Source organism: Scatophagus argus, chromosome 9 (genome assembly GCF_020382885.2).
Source record: "Scatophagus argus isolate fScaArg1 chromosome 9, fScaArg1.pri, whole genome shotgun sequence".
In the NCBI taxonomy this organism is placed as follows: domain Eukaryota; kingdom Metazoa; phylum Chordata; class Actinopteri; family Scatophagidae; genus Scatophagus; species Scatophagus argus.
In genome coordinates, this window is record NC_058501.1 from 9,642,335 (window position 1) to 9,664,426 (window position 22,092).

The 22,092-nt window shown below is 41.0% G+C and overlaps 2 protein-coding genes across 7 annotated transcripts in view; one reads left to right on the forward strand and one right to left on the reverse strand.

Annotated features, from left to right (window-relative positions):
• Window positions 1-2,311: 2,311 nt before the first annotated feature.
• On the forward strand, window positions 2,312-7,819 carry cabz01093075.1 (C-C chemokine receptor type 5). The gene is made up of 3 exons (XM_046400580.1): window positions 2,312-2,499; window positions 4,368-4,442; window positions 4,895-7,819. Exons 1-3 carry the CDS (start codon window positions 2,459-2,461, stop codon window positions 5,979-5,981), a joined length of 1,203 nt encoding a protein of 400 aa, XP_046256536.1. The 5' UTR covers window positions 2,312-2,458; the 3' UTR covers window positions 5,982-7,819.
• Window positions 7,820-12,158: 4,339 nt separating this feature from the next.
• Window positions 12,159-22,092, reverse strand: part of triob (trio Rho guanine nucleotide exchange factor b) — a 99,127-nt gene continuing 89,193 nt past the window's right edge. For all 6 annotated transcript variants that reach the window (XM_046398768.1, XM_046398765.1, XM_046398766.1 and 3 more), the window contains 17 exons: window positions 21,858-21,947; window positions 21,670-21,762; window positions 21,518-21,568; window positions 21,316-21,393; window positions 20,800-20,991; window positions 20,441-20,618; window positions 19,377-20,275; window positions 18,168-18,418; window positions 17,909-18,038; window positions 17,768-17,795; window positions 17,291-17,453; window positions 17,000-17,121; window positions 16,724-16,802; window positions 16,137-16,337; window positions 15,884-16,022; window positions 15,291-15,477; window positions 12,159-15,108 (listed from right to left, as the gene is read on the reverse strand). In XM_046398768.1, the coding sequence (XP_046254724.1) occupies window positions 14,687-15,108; window positions 15,291-15,477; window positions 15,884-16,022; window positions 16,137-16,337; window positions 16,724-16,802; window positions 17,000-17,121; window positions 17,291-17,453; window positions 17,768-17,795; window positions 17,909-18,038; window positions 18,168-18,418; window positions 19,377-20,275; window positions 20,441-20,618; window positions 20,800-20,991; window positions 21,316-21,393; window positions 21,518-21,568; window positions 21,670-21,762; window positions 21,858-21,947 (3,303 nt within the window). In that variant the 3' untranslated portion in view covers window positions 12,159-14,686. The remainder of the gene's footprint in view (window positions 15,109-15,290; window positions 15,478-15,883; window positions 16,023-16,136; window positions 16,338-16,723; window positions 16,803-16,999; window positions 17,122-17,290; window positions 17,454-17,767; window positions 17,796-17,908; window positions 18,039-18,167; window positions 18,419-19,376; window positions 20,276-20,440; window positions 20,619-20,799; window positions 20,992-21,315; window positions 21,394-21,517; window positions 21,569-21,669; window positions 21,763-21,857; window positions 21,948-22,092) is intronic.

Sequence of the window (22,092 nt, forward strand, 5' to 3'; positions counted from 1 at the left end):
TTGCTCTATTTCTTGTTCTTAGAAAGGCAAGAATTTTCATGCCATTGATCTGTGAATTCACTAACTATTGCTCTTTCTTGTGCATGTGTGTGTGTAAAATCACAAGATAAGCATCTTGCTACAGCAGTGGCCCATTTCATTTTACTGAATACATTTATTCATAAGGACAATGCACATTAATCAGCATTACTGTAAATGTGACAGTGTTAGACATAGGCTTATTTTCAACTGCAGTTCTTTCACACAATGTTCTCAAACCACTTAGATAATGGTTATAACTCACAGAAGACAGAAGAAAAGAAAATGATATGAAGACAGCAACAAAACAAGCTTTCTTAAGATATTCTGCATACCATACAGAGCAACAGGAAACCCTTTGTACAGCAACAATATCCACTGTTCAGTATATGAAGTCTTGAAAACAACACACAGCCAAGCAATACCAATTCTGAGAAATCAATAAAATATGACCATGATGATGTTGGTTTTAAAAGAGGTGGTTACAAGTTAATGAAATGGGAATATCATTCAAATGACACATGAGCCAAGCAGCACAGATTTGTAAGACACATTTATATGAGATGCAAGAAGTAGATATCAAAGAAAGTCTGTGAGCTCAGGAATGAAACTCAAGATTTCTGGGGCAGAGCAGGAAACTTGGGCTGGTGAGGTGGATTGCCTAAGGGCAAGACATAAGCAGAGCTTCAGGCCTGGGGTAATGGAAGATGGACAAAGTAGTTCTGAAGGACAACCAGAAGGATGGACATCTCTGGTCGGAGGCCAGGGCCACATAAGATGGTGGAACCAAGGAAACAAAAGGTCACTGACAGACCTGCTGCAGCTCAAGATCAGTAGGGTGCTGCAGCACAGAACAGGTGATGGCTTCTGCTGAGGAAAAGAAGACTGCTCTGGTTATGGATCTGGTGACTGGTGCAGCAGGAACAAGATGGCTGCAGCACAGCCACAGTGGCTCATGACTGCACAGGAACACGAGATGGCTGCGGTGCAGAGCAGGAAGCAGGCGGCTGGGGGTTTAACTGTGGGTCATAGGTGCTGCCGACTGGGGTTTTGGGAGGGCTGGCTAGACTGCTGACAGGAAACCAGGAACAGGTATGGGTGCTAAGAGGAAACTTGACAGGGCGAGTAGCAATTCTATGGCAACTGTGGAGGCTGAGTAGCTGGGGAGCTGACGCTTCCAGGCTCTGAGCAGTGGGACTTCTTCCATATAGCTTTGCCACTGACCACAGGAGATCAGCAATCAGGGCACACAGTTCATCAGGTGTCCGCTGGATCCATGATTAGCACTGTCATGTCTGGTGCAAGGAGAGTTACGGGAGTTCAGGGAAAGAAACCAAATGCAGACAACTGAGGCAGAGCTTGAGTTCGATGATTTATTTACTCAAAAATTGAGGTAGGCAAGACAGCCAAGTGTCAACACCAGAGAAGCAGTCCAGCATCTTCATAAACAGGTCTAACATAAATTAGATAAAGCAGAAGACAAGTATAGTGATTGGCAAACCAAGACATGAAGCAGTGGAGAACATAACAACCTGGCCAACAGTGAGCAGGAAATGTCTTAAGTATTTTCAGGGCTGATGAGGTTTAAGGTGAAACAGCTGACATAGAGAGCAGAGTAGGTCAGGTGACTGCAGAGTAAGTGAGGGAATTGACAACTGGGTTTGGCAGTCAGGTGATGAGGGAAAGACCAAGTCTGGTCTGGGCTTGGGATGCAGAGATATTTTACATGAGATAGTACTTGGATGGGATTCAGGCAGCCATTCTTGTCAGGCTGTATTTGTTTGACAAGAAGTGCGTGCAGCAGAATCCCCATGTCGTGTCATAACAACCTCCTTTACAAACAAGCTGATTTTTGTTTCCCCCACACCTTCACTTCCACTACTGACTGATTCAAAATGATGCACTAAAAGGTTAAGAGCGATCACATCTAACCTCGAGCATTAGATATTAGTCACAACTTTTCCTTGCACAGATAAAGGAATTTGCTACGCACTTGTTGTTTATACAATTGCTACATGAGGCTGCCCTGTTGACTTTCAGTTGTATCTCTTCTTTCCATGCAGCAAAGTACAAACATGCTTGCAGAGCTCTGCACAATCCCAGCTGTGAGTGCTTCTTGATCTGGTCGGAGTCACCCTGCACCTTCTAAAGTTTGCACATGTGGACTTGTGGTTGTTCTGAGTATCCGCAGACACTATGGTTTTGTGCATGAACATTTCAGAAGCCTCCACAGGAACTTATATATGCAAGCCCACAAGCCCACCCAAAGTTTGGTTAGGGGGTGGGAATCTTTTCAAAAACCTTTGAAGACATCTTACACCTTTGCTTTAGTGGCGTACAAACCATTTCTCAGTTCTTGTTTATAGCACCTAATCAGATTAAACATACACCTAATAATCTCTTTGGTTAAGCTGTCAAACCCTGCATCTCGTGATCCAGAATGAACACCACAATCAGCTATCTGATTACCAGCACCGACAGGTAAATAAATTTCAAAAAATTTTAAAAATTCATTTTTTAAAAATTTTTAAAATTCATTTTACATTTGCATGCTTTTGTGTGACATGCTGTGTGTCTTCTTCACACTTATCAGTAGCCTGAAATTATGCAAACACTTTAATGTTTAGATGCTACTGTGTCAGGATCAAAATCTACTAATGCATAGCGCAAACAGATACACATTATGGTAAACCTAATTAACATGAACCCTCACCCTGCAGTAATTACACAGTTACTCAGTTATGTTTATGAGGATTAATATAAAGTATAATTCACTTGTATAGTAAGAAGTCAGCTGACTCATACAGAGTGTTTTAAAATTTATGTTGCAATACTATAACTACAGTTTTAATTGATTATTTAGTTAATTTATTTATTTATTTTGCATTTGGATAATTTTAAGAATTAGCTTGTCATTTACAGTCTTGGGGCATTTGTCCCATTTATTGCATGCCCCTGTGCATCACTTGATCACTTTCAAACATTTGCAGAATTTAGGATACAGAAACAAGAAAAATCCTTATACCTTGTGAAGATTGCTAAACCAACCTGCAGGTTTCTTCTGCTGTGACCGCCTTGCCCAATATTCTTTCTCCAGACCTTAAATACATAAATTAAACAGCGATGAACTGGGAAAAAAACAACAAAAAAAACACACCACCAAAGACTTCTAATCTGAGCGCAAAGCACAAAATATGCCAAGTAAGGACTATTGTAAAAAATAATATATGCAGGCTTTCAGTGCCTGTGCAGAGTCATCAAAGTTGTGACGAACAGCGGTGATGACATAATCAAATATGCATAGAGATAGATGGATTCAGATTATTAACAAAGCTGAGCCCTTGGCCTCAATGAAGAACTGTTTTTTGTTCACTATTTAATAGATGTTCCATGCATTAAAAATCAATGCATAAAAATAATACCCCACTGTAGAATTATTGAGGTCTTCTATCATGCGCTTATGGTATGTGCCTGAAACTTCAGCAATTCAGCTAAACCACGGAAAGTCACTGGACCATTGAATATGTATATTTTTTTCTGTTAGAAAATCCATTTATTCATTCATAACACTGATGCCCTGTACAAGAAGGGCCAAAGTCGCCTCCACCTTCTGAGGAGACTGAGGTCCTTTGGAGTGCACAGGACCCTCCAAAAGACTTTTTATGACTCTGTGGTAGCCTCTGCTATTTACTACGCTGTGGTCTGTTGGGGACCGGGCAGCACGGACCGGGACAGGAAGAGACCAAATAACCTGATCAGGAGGGTCAGCTCTGTCCTTGGCTGCCCGCTGGACTCCGTGGAGGAGGTGGGTGAGAGGAGGATGTTAGCCAAGCTGACATCCATCATGGACAACACCTCTCACCCTCTGCATCAGACAGTGGAGGCTCTGAGCAGCTCCTTCAGCGGCAGACTGCTACACCCTCAGTGTAGGAAGGAGCTACAGCAGGTCCTTCATTCCCACTGCTGTTAGACTACATAATTCAATGGTCTAGTCCTCTTTTCCTCCCTTATGAGGACTTGTATATAGATGTGTATTGTACTGTTTTTACTGTACTTTGTAAATTGTTCATTTATTTTACCTCTGTTTTTGCACATTTTTTACTTTTTGCACTCTCTTCTTTTTACAATTCTGTTCTTGTGAGCTGCCACGACAAGTGAATTTCCCCACTGCAGGCTAAATAAAGATCATCTTAGCTTATCTTAATGTGGATTTACCATATCAACATGGCACACAAACCTTAATAAGAGGCCGTATTTATGGGAGGGATTGTAAACTGATCCAGAGTGTGTGCAGAATTCCCGTTGCTGTTTTCCTTCGCAAAGTAGGTCATGTGTTTCATATTTTTCAGGCAGATGACCATGGCTGAAAACATTTCTGCTGTCAGTGCTTTCACAAGCACTTTCCACAAAGAGGAAATAACAAGGTAAGATTAAACCTACAGCAGACATAAATATAACCACATTTCTCTGCGTTTTCTGGGTTGTCACAAAATCTGTGACATTGTTGTTAGTCTGTGCCAAACCAGCATCCATTGTTTCGCTTTACCCCAAGATTTGTAATGAAATTTTATTATAAATTTATTACATTTTTATTAGCAGCTAACTGAGGATTTCAGTTTTAATCTTGCTTTTAATATTGCTCTAAGATCGTCTGCGCTGGACTGCAACTTTACAAAAGTGACACTGACAGTACAGACTGTCTTCACAAAAATGTTTGATTTTGAAGGTTTCATTGTGCTCTCCACAGCTACAGTACATAGTAGTGTTTTTACATTTGTGTTAAGTAAGAGTGTTGCAGGTCCAGTAAATTGAAATGATGGTAAATTCAAAATCATTCAGTATCCTTTTCCTTTTAATCTCCTCTGTTCTTCACCAGTTCTGTTACAGACTTCTCCGCTTGGGACGACATGGTCACGATTTCTGATTACCCTGACTACATTGAAGAAGGTTTTGGGAAATGTGTGTACGAGCGTCACGGGGCCAGTTTTCTTCCAGCCCTTTATGTCATTTTCTTCATCCTAGGCCTTCTGGGTAACTCCCTGGTCATCTGGGTCATTGTGCGTGGATCACGACTCCGCAGCATGACTGATGTATGCCTCCTAAACTTGGCTATTGCTGACCTTCTGTTAGTGTGCTCCCTTCCCTTCCTAGCCCACCAAGCCCGGGACCAGTGGCTGTTCGGGGATGCTATGTGCAAAGTGGTCCTGGGTATTTTTAATATGGCTTTTTACTGTGGGATCTTCTTCATCTGTCTAATGAGCGTTGACCGGTACTTGGCTGTAGTACACGCTGTTTATGCTATGAGAGCCCGGACAAAGTCCTTTGGAATGATTGCAGCTGCTGTCACTTGGGTGGCTGGATTTTTGGCTTCTTTCCCTGACCTGCTGTTTCTCAAACAGCAGTCTGTTGGTAATGCGTCTCAGTTCTGCTTCCCTGTATATCCCCAAGCTTCTGATGAAAGCTTTTCACCCAGCTTTAACTTCTGGAGAATCTTCAGTCTTTTTAAAATGAACATTTTGGGTCTATTAGTCCCAGTTGCCATAATGGGTTTCTGCTACTCCCATATCATCTGGAGACTACTGTACAGCCGGTCAGCCAAGAAAAAGGCCATCCGTTTGGTTCTTGTGGTGGTTGCTGTATTCTTTTGCTGCTGGGTGCCCTACAACATTGCATCGTTGTTCAAAGCCCTGGAGCTATTGGGTATCTATACAGAATGTGAAAGCAGCAAAGCCATTAGATTGGCTTTACAAATCACCGAGGTTCTTGCCTACTCTCACAGCTGCCTCAACCCTATCCTGTATGTGTTTGCTGGGGAGAAGTTCAGGAGGCACCTGGTGAGGGTGATAAGCAACACTCCTTGCAGACTGTGTCAGGTGATCAAGGTCTACTTACCTCAGGACAGAATCACTGGGTCTTTCTACTCTCAGACCACCAGTCTGGATGAAAGGGGTACAGCTGTGTAAAAAGGGTGCAGTGGTTTTGGTTATGTGTCTGTCTGTATGGTAACCTACAAGGAACAAGTCAATGTCAAGGCAAAAAGGCTTGTGTTTGCTATTTTAGGGCTGATATGGAAGAAAGTGCATGCAACTACGTTTCAGTTTGAGGGGTGCAAGTCTATTCTTATGGTGTCAAGATGTTGAAATGGAATTACTAAACATTTATATATACTTTTATAGGTTTTATAGACTACATAAAAATATATAAGTGAATTGTATTGTAAATATTTGGGTAATGAGTTTTTTTTACTGATTTGAGAATGAAACAGATTGTATCTACACCTGCAATTGTAAGCCAGAAATTGTCCTGAATTCAATTTCTGGTTTTTTTGACATGCCACTGGCTGACGCTGAGTGCGAAATTGTGTCAACTATAACAGCTGGCAACGACGTCAGAAGCCTCAGTAACCTATTTAATCTTCAGCTGATAAAGGAAACAGATGAACTGCAACAAGCCAGAGCTCCTGACTGATCATTTGCTTCTAACCAATTAGGCGAAACAAATATCATAATTTGTTTGCACCGTGATGACCACTCTCAAAAACTGCGTCAGTTTTGCAAGTAAGAAACTGCTGAGCAGCAAAATGTTTCCTTTGCAGAACACAAGTTTCAAAGCGCCTGCAGCAGCAGGTCTGCACCCAGCCCCAACCTCAAGTAAACCACAACCTGAAAAGGGAAGTAGGCTGCTCAACCATGTTGTTAGTTGAACCTTTGCAGTCTCTGAACACAAATGAGCATTTCCGCGTTAAGTTTTGAAAGTTGTTCTGCAATATTTCTACTGCTACTGATCAGTATTTGAGCTTTTTGAGATTTGTTCAAATTTCCAACAACTTTTTAAGGAGTTTGTTTCGATACAAAGAATGTATCTCTCTATTATTTCTATTTAAGAAATCCTATCAACAAATCATTATGCTATACTATCCTGTCATACTTATTAACCATTCCACTTCGATTATGTCATCACCGCTGTTCATCACAATACAGTTATTCATACATAGACACATCAGGCATTTTGAATCTCCAATAGTAATAGAAACTCAGCAGACATGGAGAGAGGTAAGACGCCTCCCCACTCCTGAGACAGAGTGTGTACTGCAGGTACTCATTTCAACAAAGATAAAACAGTTATTTTGCTAGCACTTAACAACATCTTCAGTCAGTCAAAGAAACCAGGATTGCTGAGAAATCAGCAGGGTTTTGTATAAACCATTTTTTTATAGTGATTTAGTATTGCACTTTCATAAAGTTGTGTGACCTAATGTAGATGTAAATTTAAAAAGATTTTTGAAATTATTTTCACAATTGAAGCAGCAGAGGTCAATAAATCCTGTTTGTAAGGGGTCAAGAGCCATAAATACCAAAGCCTACACTTCCCATAATGCACCTAGATAGTCATTTGACTCTGCCTGGCTGGTAAATGCTCATGTCATGTAACTCCATATTTGTACTTTTCTGTAACTGAATTACATCATATGAAATTTCCTGAAATATTATTATCAATGGTATCATAATATCTTTACTGCTTTGTTATTCTTATAATGGTTTTGTTTTTTCTATTGTATTTTATTCTGAAGAGCGTATTGAGAGTATTTTTTGTTGTTCTTATTGTTACTACTTTTGCAAGCACAGCAACCATGCTGATATAAGCAGTCTGGAAGAGCCAACAGAATCAGATATTTCTGTAATATGGTGACATGTTAAATATTAATGTATTTTCAGTATTGTATTAGACAAATGCATTTTTTACAACAAAAAAGCACAATGAAAATAACCCTAATAAATAAGTATATAGTTTTTGGATTATATTCTTGCTCCTTATGTTACTTTTCATGGCCATCAGTAAGAGTTGTTGGAGTTAATTCTACTTTAACCTTGTAACATCCATTTCTGTAGCCCTGTTCATGCAGGTATGCTTGTTGTGATTAGAAATCAAGTAGTGCGCTAGAGCAGATAGTGAATCTATTTGGAGTGATTTCTGCTTAAAAATAAGAGCCCTGGTCATTTAAACATGGAACTAGCATCCTTGAATTACACCCGGTGATGTAAAAGAGCGGGGAGAATGTATTGAAGGTGCATGGAGAAGCATTTGTCCATGGAGCAAGACTCGATATCAACACAGGAGTATCATCTCAGAAACATTCTCATCTCTCCTCTCATCACCTTAGAGCACATGGATGAGATGGCTGGATGGAACCTTGCTGTGGGTCTGATTTATCAATACAGCACATTTCAAAACAAAGAATCAGAGTGAATAAAAAAAAAAATAATAAAATGAATAAATAAATGAAAATTAAGATATAGACTAAGATTAAATGATTGAAACAATTGCAACAAAAATCATCAGTTAAGAAGAGGCCACAGGGAAAAAAAAATGTTTTTAAGAAGAGATTCACAGAGATTTACCTGAGGACCTTTAGGTAAAGGTATAGATGATCTTTTCTAGATCTGCAGAAAAAGTGAAAGACTTCTTCATCTTGGTTAATTGTTTCAGTTGGACAAAGCAGGGCTGCACCACTTCAGTCACCTGAGCATGAAAAGACCACTCAAACTTGAAAATATTATCAGGGTTATGGGCCACTGTTTTTTTATTTATTTTTTTTAACTTAGACAGCATCAAGTCTAGATGGCAGAGTTTTAATGCTGCTACTGCTGGGGCTGGAAGGAGTGATTTATTTCAGCACGGTACGGCATGATGGACACACTGGTGGTACCAGGCTTTACTGAGATATATATTTTTGTATTATCTGACTCACCCTAGTGGTTTATCATGCTTATAGCAAATGAAAGGGGACCAAGAATAGACAGAAGGAGGATCTCACAAAGCAAGCAGTGCGAAGAGAATGAGGCCTCTCCAAGCATAACAAATATTTAAGAGATGAACTAATCACAACCACTACTGATTAAAATTATGGTAAAAATATGGTTCAGCAATAATAAATATAAAGATATTTTCCCTGTCATGAAATACAATTAAAATGGTCAAAGATAAAACACTTTGACACAAACAATTACTCTCATTGCCTTTCTCTTATGAAAGGAAAGAGGCAAAGAGGAAGAGGATCTTCAAATCAGGCTTAATGTTCTAGAGGGCTGAAGAACTGTCTAAAAAGTATTCCTGATCATAAAAGGATTACCTCTTGTTCATAATTATGGCAAGCTCTGGTAAGAATGAAATCCTTGGTTAAGTAACCGAGAACTGCATGTGTCACAATTTTGCAATTAGTCAGACAGAAGACAGCAGAAAGATAGCTGACTTAATTTGAATAAGTCTTCTTTCTACCCCAAGGGAATTACCAACACTTCTGAAACTCCACTATGAAAGGAGTGCAGGGACTTACCCTGAACTGTGCAAAGAGACGTTTTCAACTTTTATTTGAGAAACAGACAGGCTGACAGATTTGAAGATAGGTGAGGTCCCAAATTCACTTGTAATGGAGGGTAATGCAAGAAGTGTGCATGTTATTCCTGTGAACTCCTTGATGAAACATGAAAACTGGTTGGATTATCTTGTTTTCCAGAATGAGTGAGGCTCTGTCATCATTTTGTACTACTGAACTCACTGATGCTACTGTCATTAAGAATGCAAGCGGATGATCTACCAGTTGTCTTATAAAAGTGAGATCATCAAATCATTACATACAACATCAGTCGTTACTTTGATGCCACCTAGTGGTCGATCAGGACCTCGCTGTACCGTGGGCAAACTGTACAGAGATAATAATCTGTCTGTGTAGGTCACAGCCACGTCATATTGTCTTGCTTTCTAGGTATAGGCGAACTGAGAAACCTTATATATCATTAAGCTGATATCTTGTTCATCCAGTTTTTCTCAGGGTTTCACTTGTTTAAACCACGAAGGGGATATTCAAATAGGGATTTCTGTATATGAGTGAAAGCTGAATTCAGTGGGTGAAGGAGACAGAAGGATACCCAGAAGCTGCAAGAGATGAGTTGTCACAAAGGGAGAAATATTGTCTGGGTATCATTCAAGTCAATTAAATTTATTTATAAGTTGCCAAATCACAACAAAAGTTGTCCCATGACACTTTCCAGTTTGAGCAGGTCTAGACCAAACTCTTTAATTAGATTTTTAGTACAGATAGACACTACAAAGCCCCAACAAACCAGACCCCGACTAAATGTGGGCAGCCATCTGCCTTGACCGGTTGGATTGTGAGAGTGAGAGAGAGCAAGGTAGTGGGGGGATGCATAAAAACAGCGATAACAGAGAGTTGAAATGATAATGACAGTATTAACAATAATGATTTTGATAGTAGTAGTAGTAATAGTAATAGTAGTAATAATAACAATGCAGAAATATAACCAGTGGTAGTAACAGTCGTCAGTGTCAAGCAGGACCACAGCAGGAGGTCCAGACACGATCCATAGGCACCTGAGAGACGAGAAAGCACAAAGACTCCGGGGAAGAAGATGACCTAAACCGGAAGATGATTCCATAGGAAGGGAGCTTGATAACTAAAGGCTCTGGTTCCTGTTCCACCTTTACTGATTCTAGGAAACACCAGTAACCCTTCATTGTGGAAGTGTAGAATTCTAGGTAGATAATAAAGTACTATGAGCTCTTTGAGATAAGATGGTCCCTGACCATTTAGGGCTTTGTATGTGAGGAGGAGAATTTTAAACTACAGATAGAATTTTATAGGCAGCCAATGTAGAGAAGCCAATACAGGAGAAATATGCCCTCTGTGAATTTTTGTCAGTACATGTACAACAGTTGTATTTTGGATTAGTTGGAGAGTCTTTATGGACTTATTGGTGCTATTGGACTAATTTCTGCAATGTTGCAAAGGTGAAAAAATGAAGTCCTTGAAATTTGAGCTATGTGTGAGTTAAAGGACACGTCCTGATCAGATTTCTTACAATGGGGCTGGACACCAAGGTAATGCCATCCAAGGTCGCTATATCACTGGTTAATTTGTTTCTAAGATGTGTAGCGCCCAGCACAGTAACAGTTCAGTTTTTTTGAAAATTGCAAGTCATCCAGGTTTTTATGTCGTTAAGGCATGGATATAAGAAATGCACATGGTCAGAGAAATCATATTCAATTGAAATATCATGCAGCAATTTTTGAATAGGTCAAGCCATATACCTTTAAGTCTTAACATAAAAACAAAGGTGACGAAAAGAAGAAGCAGTGTGCCAGCATGCATCACCTTTACACTTAACAGCTCTTGCATGAGATTTTGATCGCAGATAGTGAGTAAAGATTGAACAGATATGTCCTCTGTGGTTTCATGCAAAACATGCGTTGTTGCTGGTACTTTGAAAAACAAGAGGAGTTAGTCTTTTCATCCGTATGTACAAATATAAATGTACTGCAGAGACACAGCTTCTGCATGTAAATAACGGTAACCTGGTAAATAAGTTGTTTGTGGATCAAATAAACCTTTGATTCGATCAGTATTTGAATCTGTTTCCGAGATTACAGTTTCATAATAAATTACTTCCGATGTACATTTTTGTAGGTTTTTTTTTTGTCAAACAGCCCATACATGATGATGGTAATAATCATATGTATGTCATCAAAACATAAAGAATTGTCTTTATGGTAAGTTCTCTCTTTTGATGAATTAAAAATAAATAACTGGTATGAAATGTGGGTTAGAGAGGTGGGGAAATTGTTTGTTCTTTGCTGTGAAACAACGGTCTACTGATTCATGCACAGCAGGCGCCGCATCTGCAGAGGGCAGATAAGATCAGTAACACCCACTCCTTTTTATGAGTTTATGAGTTATCATGGGTACACATCTTCATCAGCACATGCATGTAGTATTACTGTACACATTCTTATTTTTATCTTGCAATCTAGCTTTTCATTGCTGAAAAGAATTTCCCATCATTGATATAAATATCAAAGCATCTCACTCATATTTATGCAATAATTTTATGCTTCTTTTTTTCCTTCACAGATTCTACTATGAATTCTACTACTATTCTACTATTATCCAATATTCAGTATGATAGTGGTTTATTATGGCTGTGTTTGTGTAAGACTGGTGACTTTAGGGTTTTCCCTGCCTGCGATTCATGAGAGGAATACAGCATCGCTTTGTTATTGGAAATGATGAATGAATAACAATACTTTCAAGAAAAACTATTTCCACATGTGGGTGTATGTGAGTATACTGCATGTGTACACAAAGCAGCACTGGCTGTTCCTTCTACGTTTAATGGCAAAAAACAAAAAACAAACAAAAAAAAAAAACAGAGGACAAAATAAAATATTTACAACACTTTGTAACATGTCAACACAATCTTCTGTACAAAGAAATATACATGCAAAAGTAAAAATAAGTCATAATAAGACATTCAAAATGACATTGCTGCAGTCTTGCTTTATGTGTATTTAAAATATGACATTGTTATGAGGTTTACATCCTGGGTGCAGGCAAACTGCCCAACCCTCTCTGTACATCTTTACATCACGTATAGGATGGGTTTCCCAAAGGCATTTTATTACCTAGATCATATTCTTCCATTAATAGGCTTTTAAGAGAATTTAATAAACTGATGAACAGTATGATTTTGGGAAACCCGGATCCACATCAATAAATAAAAATGACACAAAATGAGAGACTTAGACTGTACAGACCAACAAGAGTCAATGAACTCATGTTATCGACTTTTTTAACATTACATCAGATTATCTGACAGTAATTCTTACAACCTGCAAATAAAATAAGAAGCAACGCAAGTGTTTAGATTTACCCATCTCTCTAGTTTGACTTTGATTCAGATGGCACTTAAAAAAAGAAGTTTTCAACAACTTCTTCACCTAAAGACATTAACTTACTCAAATGAAAATAAATGGAAGAGCTCTCTCTCATGGCAGATATCTGTTCATGCTGAGGGATATTTATCAGTGGGATTTATTTGGGTGTCCCCTAAAAGGCATAATGTTTTCTCCAATCATGTCTGTGGTATTTTATAAGATAGAAGTTACGTTCTGAGAAGTTGAGAAACAGAAGTTACAATCCGAGCAAAGCTGAAGTAAACAACAGAAGAAGAAACTTGAGTCTGTTGTGAATGGCCCACAATGAGACATTTGTCTAGCTTGGTAAAAAAAAAAAATGTCAACCAAATTCTGTCTTTTGACGTCAAGCTGATAAGCTAAAAAAAACAAAAAAATCTTGCCACATATACCAGCATCAACCTACGAAAAATCCAACGAACTCACACAGCAAACCACTTTGTGCACAGCTTGAAAAAAGACAAGTGAAATATTGATTTTTTTTTTCAGCAATAAACCACCAAACAACTCCTTATTACAATAAGAATAAATAAAGCCAGACTGAACCTTTGTAAACGCTCATATGTCTGGGTTCAGTGTGGTCTGTTATAACTTAACATGAGAAATCATAAAAAACACATTTTAGCAGGAAAAGAAAGCATAGACAACTTTGGTATTGTTACAGAAAATAAAAACAGAACAATGACAAAATGAAAGCATAAGTGCTTTTATAGATACACATTTTTATACATTATTTCTGAAAACCCTTCTCTTGTCTGGGGTTTGTTTCAGATATTAATACTGAACTTAATACATAAGAGTTAACACAATACAGACATCTATCGCAGTACCAGGTACGTACATGCCTTTTTAAGAATACGGCTACAACACAAGTCTTCATAAATAGTTGCATAAATGTTAAAGCTGCAACATTGCACGTGGGAATTTATGCAAAATACGAGTGCATTTCTAGTAGCGGTTTGTTCATAGTGAGATCCAGCTGTTGAGGGTCCGCAGGGAGTGACTGCACGGACTCACTAATACTCAAATTTTTCAAAATGAGAATGAAAGGCAGGAATACGTTATTTACAAATAAGGCGGATGCAGGTAGAAATCTGAGAAGCTTTGCCGAATATCCTGAATGATTAGTCAAGGTAATTTAGTTTCTAGTGTCATAGACTTAAATGATTTCAACTTTCAAAGTGAACAGGGTGTAAAGATAAGCAAACTATTGCACTGAATGTCACTACAATGTGTTTCTGGAAAACATGGTTTTGGTCTTCATCTCAAATAAGTGGACCCTGCTCATGGATGCCACTTTGTTCACACAGCTCAGTTCTCTTGTTTTCTTTCTACTTATTAACTCACCTTTGTTTTCCAAAAGGTATGAATAAAGACAGGTCTCTGTTTCCTCACTGTACATGGTTTCATTTACAAAAAGTAATCTCTCGTTACAAAAAACATTTTCTTGTGTTCAACCGAAAACAGCCTGAATTACTCTTTAATATACAGTATTCTATTTTCTCTGTTTAACACTGTCCGAAGCGTGAGGCTCGCTCACGCTGGCTTGTTGAGAAAGCTCGGTTTTCTCCCTGCTTAGTCAAGGTTTGAAATCTCAAACAGATTCAAACAGTTGTTGTGCAGGCATAGTGATAGTATGCCATATTTGGGGGGTGGTGGGGGAGAGTCAAAGGGTTTATCAGCAGAAGTCAGTCAGTCAGCAGCAGCAGGACTTTTGTGGCTTAGTGAAGGGAGAGGTGATCATTGTGGAAAGTTGCTGGTGGTCCACTCAGTATGGTTTCAACACAGCTCAGCTGAACTGAGTTAACTCGTTACTCATCCTCCATAGTGTGCTGCAGAGGCAGGAACCATTGCCTACAGCACATGTTGTTGCTGTCACATCTACCCAGTGACCTGTTTGTTACATGTGGTTGAGCAGGCGATTGTGAAGAAAAGCCTTAATGGTTTCAATGGGCCGAACATCATTCTGGTGTTTGCGTCTCTCGATGAAGGAAATGAGTCTGGACGTGTCCAGATGTGAGGAATGACGGTTCTGAGATGGCGGCAGCGCTGGTGGCTTTATATGATTTAAGATGGCGTGTCCAGTGTTTATCACACCTCGAGGCTGGAGCCAGGGCTCCTGCAGGCAGGATGCTGCAGAGGGCCGTCGCTCTGGCTCACCCTGGAGAAGAAGACAGACAAAGTCCCTGGCAGCTGGGCTCACACCCTGGAAGTAGTCCTCTGGGAAGCTGAAGTCCAGGCGACAGATGTTCAGACACGTCTCCTCCAAACTCTCATCCAGGAAGGGAGAGGCGCCACTTAGTACAACGTAGGTCACCACCCCTGTAAACCACCCAGTCAGTACACCAGTAAGTAAATCAATTATAAGGTCTGTTAATGAATTAGCAACAGGAAATGACGGGATATGTGTATCATTTATCTATGCTATAGAATATATTACATAACTATGTATTTCTAATACATTTCTTAAATTAGTTACAACCTGTTGGCGCTTGGTTACAGACCTAAGCTCCAGAGGTCAGACATCAGTGACACAGGCTGACCCAGGACCACTTCAGGAGCAGAGAACTCTGGACTCCCCAGGAGAGGATGGATATAGGAGGAGGGAGGGCTCAGCTGAACGGCGTCACCAAAATCCGTCAGCTTGATCACTGGCTGGGAAGACACATGTTCCACCACAACGTTCTCAGGCTGTGGGGGCAGAAGAAGGGAACTTCAGGTACCAACATATTCAAAGCTGTTTGATGACTCTTGTGATACTTAAATTGTGCTAAATTTTACTTGGTCTGAAAAGAATTGAAATAATCCTGTTTAGTTTGTTGGTGAGGGAACATCAGAAAATCACCATGTGCTACAATTTATGCATCTTTGTTTCTTTAAAGTAACCTCTTTGTAAAATCTCAGTTCACAGAGCCCATGCTGATGTCTTTAAATGTTTTGTTTCATTTCAATAACAGTCCAATATCAAAAGATATTCATTTAGCTCTAACATCAGACTAAGAAAAGCATAAAATATTCAATACATTTTCTGTGGGCAGACCAAACCATGAATCTGCTAATTCTTTGGCTGTATACTGATGTTAGAATATGTATTTACTTTAATATCAAGGTGTGCTATGTTCCAGCTATGCAGGTAGTGGAGCGCTTCAAGAACATCTCTGAGGTACAGTGCCACCTTCTCCTCAGTCAAGTTGCCCCAGCTCACTATATAGTCCAGGAAACGTCCCTGGTCAGCCCTGAAAACAAAAACACATCATCCAATAGTTATTTTTCATTCACTGGGATCATCAATTTACATTCTCTAACAAGGGAGAATCACATGCACGACATGAAAGCGGTGCTGTCCTTACATCTCCAGTACAAGTACATAGCTGTTGGCTGTCTCATACGTGTCTAGCAGCTTGACCAAGTTGGGGTGGTCCAGAGTCTGCAGGAGTCTGACCTCCTGCAGCACCTGCTCTCGACGCAGCAGCTTCTTGTTAACGTGTTTTGCTGCAACTGTCCGTTTACTCCCCCTCTGGTCACATCGCTTGGTCACTGAGAACCGACCCCTGGCAGGGGCAGAGATGAAGGTTAGAAGAACAAATGAACACCTAGCTAATAGGCACGTTCAATCATAAAGATTTCAGAAATCGGACACTTGTTTTATTTATGTTACTTTTAGTTTATTCTGGATGTCAGTACATGTTACAAACAAATCTTCTCCCTGACATGTACAGTACCTGCAGTGCATTTACCTTGACTGGATTTAACATGCACAATCAGTTGGTTACGATACATGCACATTGAGCAGGAAATCTCAATTCCTCCCCTGCTGCCAAATTCTGTTCGATTGCTGCCACTGATACTGTCAGTAATATTGAGAATTCATCAGCTTTGATGTGGTTTAAGAAGCCTCACTTGACAGTCAAACAATGAGAGTCTAAATTATCCTTACCTTCCCAGTTCAGTGATCTCTGTGTAGTGGGACTCAAAGCTGCTTTTCCAGAGGACTTCACTGCCATCATCAGAGGTTCCTGAGAACATATATTGTTTTCACAATGTGTTAAGTAATCTTTCCACTAAAGATTTTCCAATCAAGCAGTCCTATTAAGCTAGTCTACTTTCTTTTCTTTGTTGTTTATATGTTCGTAATTAAGCTTTACAAAACAATTCCACCAAGCTTACTGGCAAAACATTAGTTTTAGGTTTTAAATAGCGGCAGGAATCTCACCTGAGACTCTGAGGCTGGCGGAGGAGGTGACAGAGCCTGCTACATTTGTGGCGATACAAGTGTACACACCACTGTCTTCCACAGACACGCCCAGGATACGAAGAGTTGCTTCTTCTGTCTCACTGTAAAAAGAGAGAGAGCGGAGGAGAGTTAAACCATCATACGAGGTGCACCATCCCAACCAGATGTTTTCTCCATTTGATGTCAGGTGTACATTTTAGATTTCTTCCCGTCATACAGATTGCTAGTTAGGCTCCCTCCCTAACCTAAGTAAAAGACACATGCTGTCACCTGTAAGTGATGCCATAGCGTCCATTGTTGCTCAGAGGGCTGTTGTCGGGTCCCCGCCAGGTGACTGTGGCCCTTGGCCGACCACACACTTTACACCTCAAAGTAACACTGTCGCCACTCTCACATGCTACATCGCTGACAGGGACAAGAAACTCTGGAGGAGCTAGAGGGAAAGAGGGGTCGAAGATGATCAGAGAAATAGATACCTTGTCTTGAATCCCAAAACAGCTTGAAACATACTTCTCTACATATTGAAAGTTACAAGTTTCAGAGCAATAGCACCTGACAGGAAGGTAGGTTACAGGCAGATGATATGGGAAATGGTTAGACAGATTTGTAGGGTTTATAGGTTCATTTGTCTTTAAGTTTCCTTTATAGTTCTTTGAGAACTCTCTCTCTCTCTCTCTCTCTCTCTCTCTCTCACGCACACACACACACTGATCCAGTCCTTGGCCAAAAGCAACAACATGTACATACCATCATGAATGAAGTTGGGATTTAGAAGCTGTAATGAAAATGTAAGGACAAAATTAGATTTGTTGCCCAAATTTAACAGAAACTGAAGACAGAGAGCCAAACATTTTTCACGTGAGTAAAAGTTATCTTCATTCTCTCTACCTTGACAGAGACTTTGTTGGCAAGCCCATCCTGAGACTTGCGGTAGCCGTTCTCCATCTTCCTTCCCTCCTTGTCTCGTTTCTCAGACTTTCGGCGGATACGGAGTGCTGTGTGCCATGACAATGATTTTCTAAAGCAACAGGACCGGAAGTGGGGAAAAAATCTCAGTGTTCATACTGCAAAATAATACATTCTGACATTTACATGTGATTGTTTTGCTTTTTGTTTGAGAATCATGAGCAATGTCTGTTTATCTTACTTGATGGTTCCTTCAGGGAGTTCGGGTGTGATGGAGGATGAGGTGTGTCCTAATACGTAGCCAGGGATCCAGCCCTCAGCTGCAGGGCACTGCTCATTGGCTGCGCGGTACACAAGAAACATGTTTTGCTGGTTGCTGGCTAGCATTTGAACCACCTCACCCTGCACCACACTGATCTCATCCTCCTTAACCGCCACATAGTCCTGGGTCACCAACATGGTGGACACACTGCTGCTGCTACTGCTTTCACTCTGTCAGAGAAAAGGATTATAAAACTTAAGTACAGAACACACTGCAGAAATACACACACACCGAAAAAGGAAAGGTACAGAAGTGTACCATGTGTGTGGGCAGCTAACACAAAATACTCAATTTCCTTGTTAAAGTCACTGATGCATGCAGCAAAGGAAGCACAGTATTTTTCATCTTGCAAACAGTATGGTTAAAGCAAACTCATGTGTTTGCAGTGGTGAGTGATATGTCACTGAATAAGATAGAAATTAAGTTCTTAAAAAGTTGTGAAGCAGAAGTTACAACACAGGTCAGAACTGCTGAAATAAGGAACTTTGCATTTTCAAGGACCGAGCAAAGCTGACATAAGCAACATCTTATGGGAAGAAGAAACTCAGCTTGAAGAGGAACAGAGCAGGCTGAAGTACAGCAAACATCAGCTGGTGTAGTCTCAAGGCTAACCACTGAAAGGTTCAGGCTAAACAGTTCACAAGATAAAGGGGAAAAGGAAGCAATATGTAAAAGAGCTCCTCAGCCTTGACCAGAGTTTTGACAAGAAATCACTTGTTATTGCATTAAATATTCCCGCGGAAGTATGAATGAAAAAGACCAAAGGGAAATGTTGTTTTTAAAATCATTTGGTAGCTGTTAGTGTCTATCAGCTGGAGTTGAGAAGCAAGCACAACTTGAAGCTCAGAGATAGTGTCTAAGAAAGCAGATACAACAGCTCTATCAGTCAGATCCACACGGTTAGTACTTTCTGGGAGAGTCAGAAGATTCTCTGTCACGCACGCTGTCGGTGAAGTTAGTGCACTCAGATAGCCGTTAGTCTCCAGTGTAGTAGTCGTTGCATGTAAAAGCCATTCTCAGAGCCAGCGGCAGGGTGACTGACTGACAGCCAGTCAGTCAGCGTGGGGTTAGTGACTAGTGAGTAACCTTATGCCTCACTGAAACCTAGGCCTGGACTTAGCATCTTACCCCGTTGCTCTGGGTGGAGTGTATGGACTGCTCACTGGTGGAGGAGCAGGTGCTCATGCGGTCTATGTCCTTACTGTGGGTGGAGTGGCGGTGATGAGAGGGCATCCCTTGACTTCCTCTGCCCAAGGAGTCCCCTCCACCACCACTGTCAGTGGGGTAGGAGAAGGAACCAGGCCGGCTGGTGAGAGAGGGAGGCATAGCAGGGACCATAGCCCAGAAAGAGTTGCCTTTATGAGCTGGGCTGGAGGGGATGAATGCTTCTTTCGCTCCTCCTCCTCCTCCGGGGGACTGAGGTGAAATCAGTGGAGAAACTGTTCCAACTCGAGGGCTTTTCAGGGTTGAATTCAGAGGAGCCACGGCCATCTGTGGTATACCAGCTGTTTGAAGCTTCTGTGTTTCCCCATAGGCCCCCAGACCCGGTCTGACACTGCTCTCCATGGTGTCTGATGGCCTGTTACTGTTATTGCTATTGTTACATCCATGAGGGCCATCCAGCCTCCTCATCTTAGGGACCTCTGAGGCTAGCAGCTCTCCGTTTGTGGTGCTGTCAGAGTAGGGGTTAGAGGGGAGGGACTGAGGGTGGCAGGGTGACCACATACCTGCTGATCTGTCGGGCCCCTCAGAGCCCGGAGGATGGTGGTGGTGGACAGGCTGTGGGAGGCGCGAGGATGGCTGGGGGATGCGGGAAGGTCGGGAGCGAGGGCCGCACAGGGAGGAGGAGCTGCTTCCTGATCCTCCAGAGCCGCCACCGCCACCACCTCCACCTCCTATGTTGGAGGTACTGTTGGAGCTGCTGCCTCCTGGCAGGCCACCAGTACTACTGCTGCTACTGCTGGGTGGACCGCTGGGCCCGCCACCACCCACGTGGTTCCTCTGGTACTCAATGGGGGATGTCAGAGCTGTAGAAGAGCAAGAGGGGCAGGATTTCATTCAGGGCATAAAATTTGTGTTCGAAAACTCTTCGAGACAGAAAGAAAACGCAAACCTACTGCTACTTGGGAACATTTTCGCTACATGATCTAGTGCTGCATCTTTTGCTGTCAGCTTACACATCACTTCCTTACCATTGAGGAAATTGCGCTGGTTCTCCAGTATCTGGCTGACCTGGTGGACCCAGACCTGACTGACTCCAGGGCTCGCTGAATGGAGGGTATACCTTTCCAGGTTGCCACAAGATGATCTGGAGGTGAGTGTGAACTTGCAGGGGTCATCTGCATTTTCTTCTAAACCCAACCAGCTCACCTGAAGTGATGAGACAGAAAAGGAGAAATAGAGAAGAAGGAGGAAGTAGTTTGATTTTATCTACTTGGCTAAGAAGCTACAGCACAATCTATAAAACATGAGTGTACAGTCCATAGATAGTTTAATTTTATACATTTTATAAAGCTTACACTTTCCTGACAGTAACAGGACCTGCACTAACCTTGACACTGTTCTTGAAGAGGTAGCCAGGAGTGGAAAAGCCCTTCTTTTTGTCCAGGGGCTCACTAAAGATGACGATCTGCTCAAACAAGAAGACTCTCCTTTCTTTCATCCTGGACAGAAGTCCTCCATCCTGGTCTGACACCATGAAGGTGTCTTGGAGAAGCAATCTGCCCTGTGCCACAATTTTACCCTGAAGAAAGAATGAGAGAAGAGGGAAAGGAAATCAGAGGAAAGAAAGGGGCAGTTGGAGGACAGCGTGCACAAGGCTTTCTTCCAGTTTTTGTTCTGGTAAACCCAACAAAAACAAAATGAATACCAAGTAAACTACCTGGATTACTTAACATATGCAAAAATGAGAGCATACCTACACCTAGTGGCAGATGACTAAAATTAGTAAGTGATTTCTTTGGGGGTACAAGCTAATTACCTTTTTAATTTAGTATAGTTGTCCAAGCACATATACAGACGGACACAGGCATGCACAAACATCTGACACAATTAATAGCAGTCTTACTTCGAAACCTTGAAGGCGTCCAACATTCATCATGTCATTGCAGCGCTTGGGGACCACACACATCACCTCCACAGCTTTCTATAGTGCAACATGGGAGTAACATAAACTTTAAGAGACAAATTGCTTGTATGTGAATCAAGTAAAAAATGGAGGAATGTGAGTCTTGTGACTTGTGGTTCAGGTAACCAAGGCATCAGATTACCTCCAGCTCTATCGTATCCGCTCCAGCCTTCTTAGAAATTTTGAGAAGATCCTGTTAAAGAGTTAAATGTATTATATATGTATTGCATGAAGACTACTTGTCCTTAGCTTAAATACAGCCTACAAAGTAAGAAAGATGGATGATGGATTTACCTTCAGCAGTAGCTGGTACTTCATTATACGTTGGACAGGTTTGATGAGCAGGTCAGTGATCTGCAATCTGTGGCCCAGCCGCTGCTTAAGGTCCTGCCGAAAAATAAATATATCATTAATATGTAATTCTTATCTCCTGGACAGTACAACAGAGAGAATATTCTGTAGGTGTAAGTGCAAAATCTTACTTCAAAGTAAGTGTCAATGTACTCTGACACAATGTGCTCAGATTTAGGTTTGTTCTGGCAGTACACGATGTACATGTGTAGTCGTCGCTCCTGCAATTGGAAGCCAAACCAGAAAACAAAGGCAGCATTAAGAAGTGAGAAGAACATGACAGCTTAGAAAATAACATTTCATTACCCTCTCTTTTAAATTCAATAAAATGTACTTGGTAATTCACGCTTCAGCAAAAAATACATA

What these genes read in the sequence shown, in the direction of transcription:
- cabz01093075.1 (XM_046400580.1), top strand. Translation starts at nt 2,459, where the DNA reads ATGAACACCACAATCAGCTATCTGATTACCAGCACCGACAG. An exon ending in CTGATTACCAGCACCGACAG is followed by an intron (nt 2,500 to 4,367) that starts GTAAATAAATTT and finishes CATATTTTTCAG; the next exon opens with GCAGATGACCATGGCTGAAA. An exon ending in CACAAAGAGGAAATAACAAG is followed by an intron (nt 4,443 to 4,894) that starts GTAAGATTAAAC and finishes GTTCTTCACCAG; the next exon opens with TTCTGTTACAGACTTCTCCG.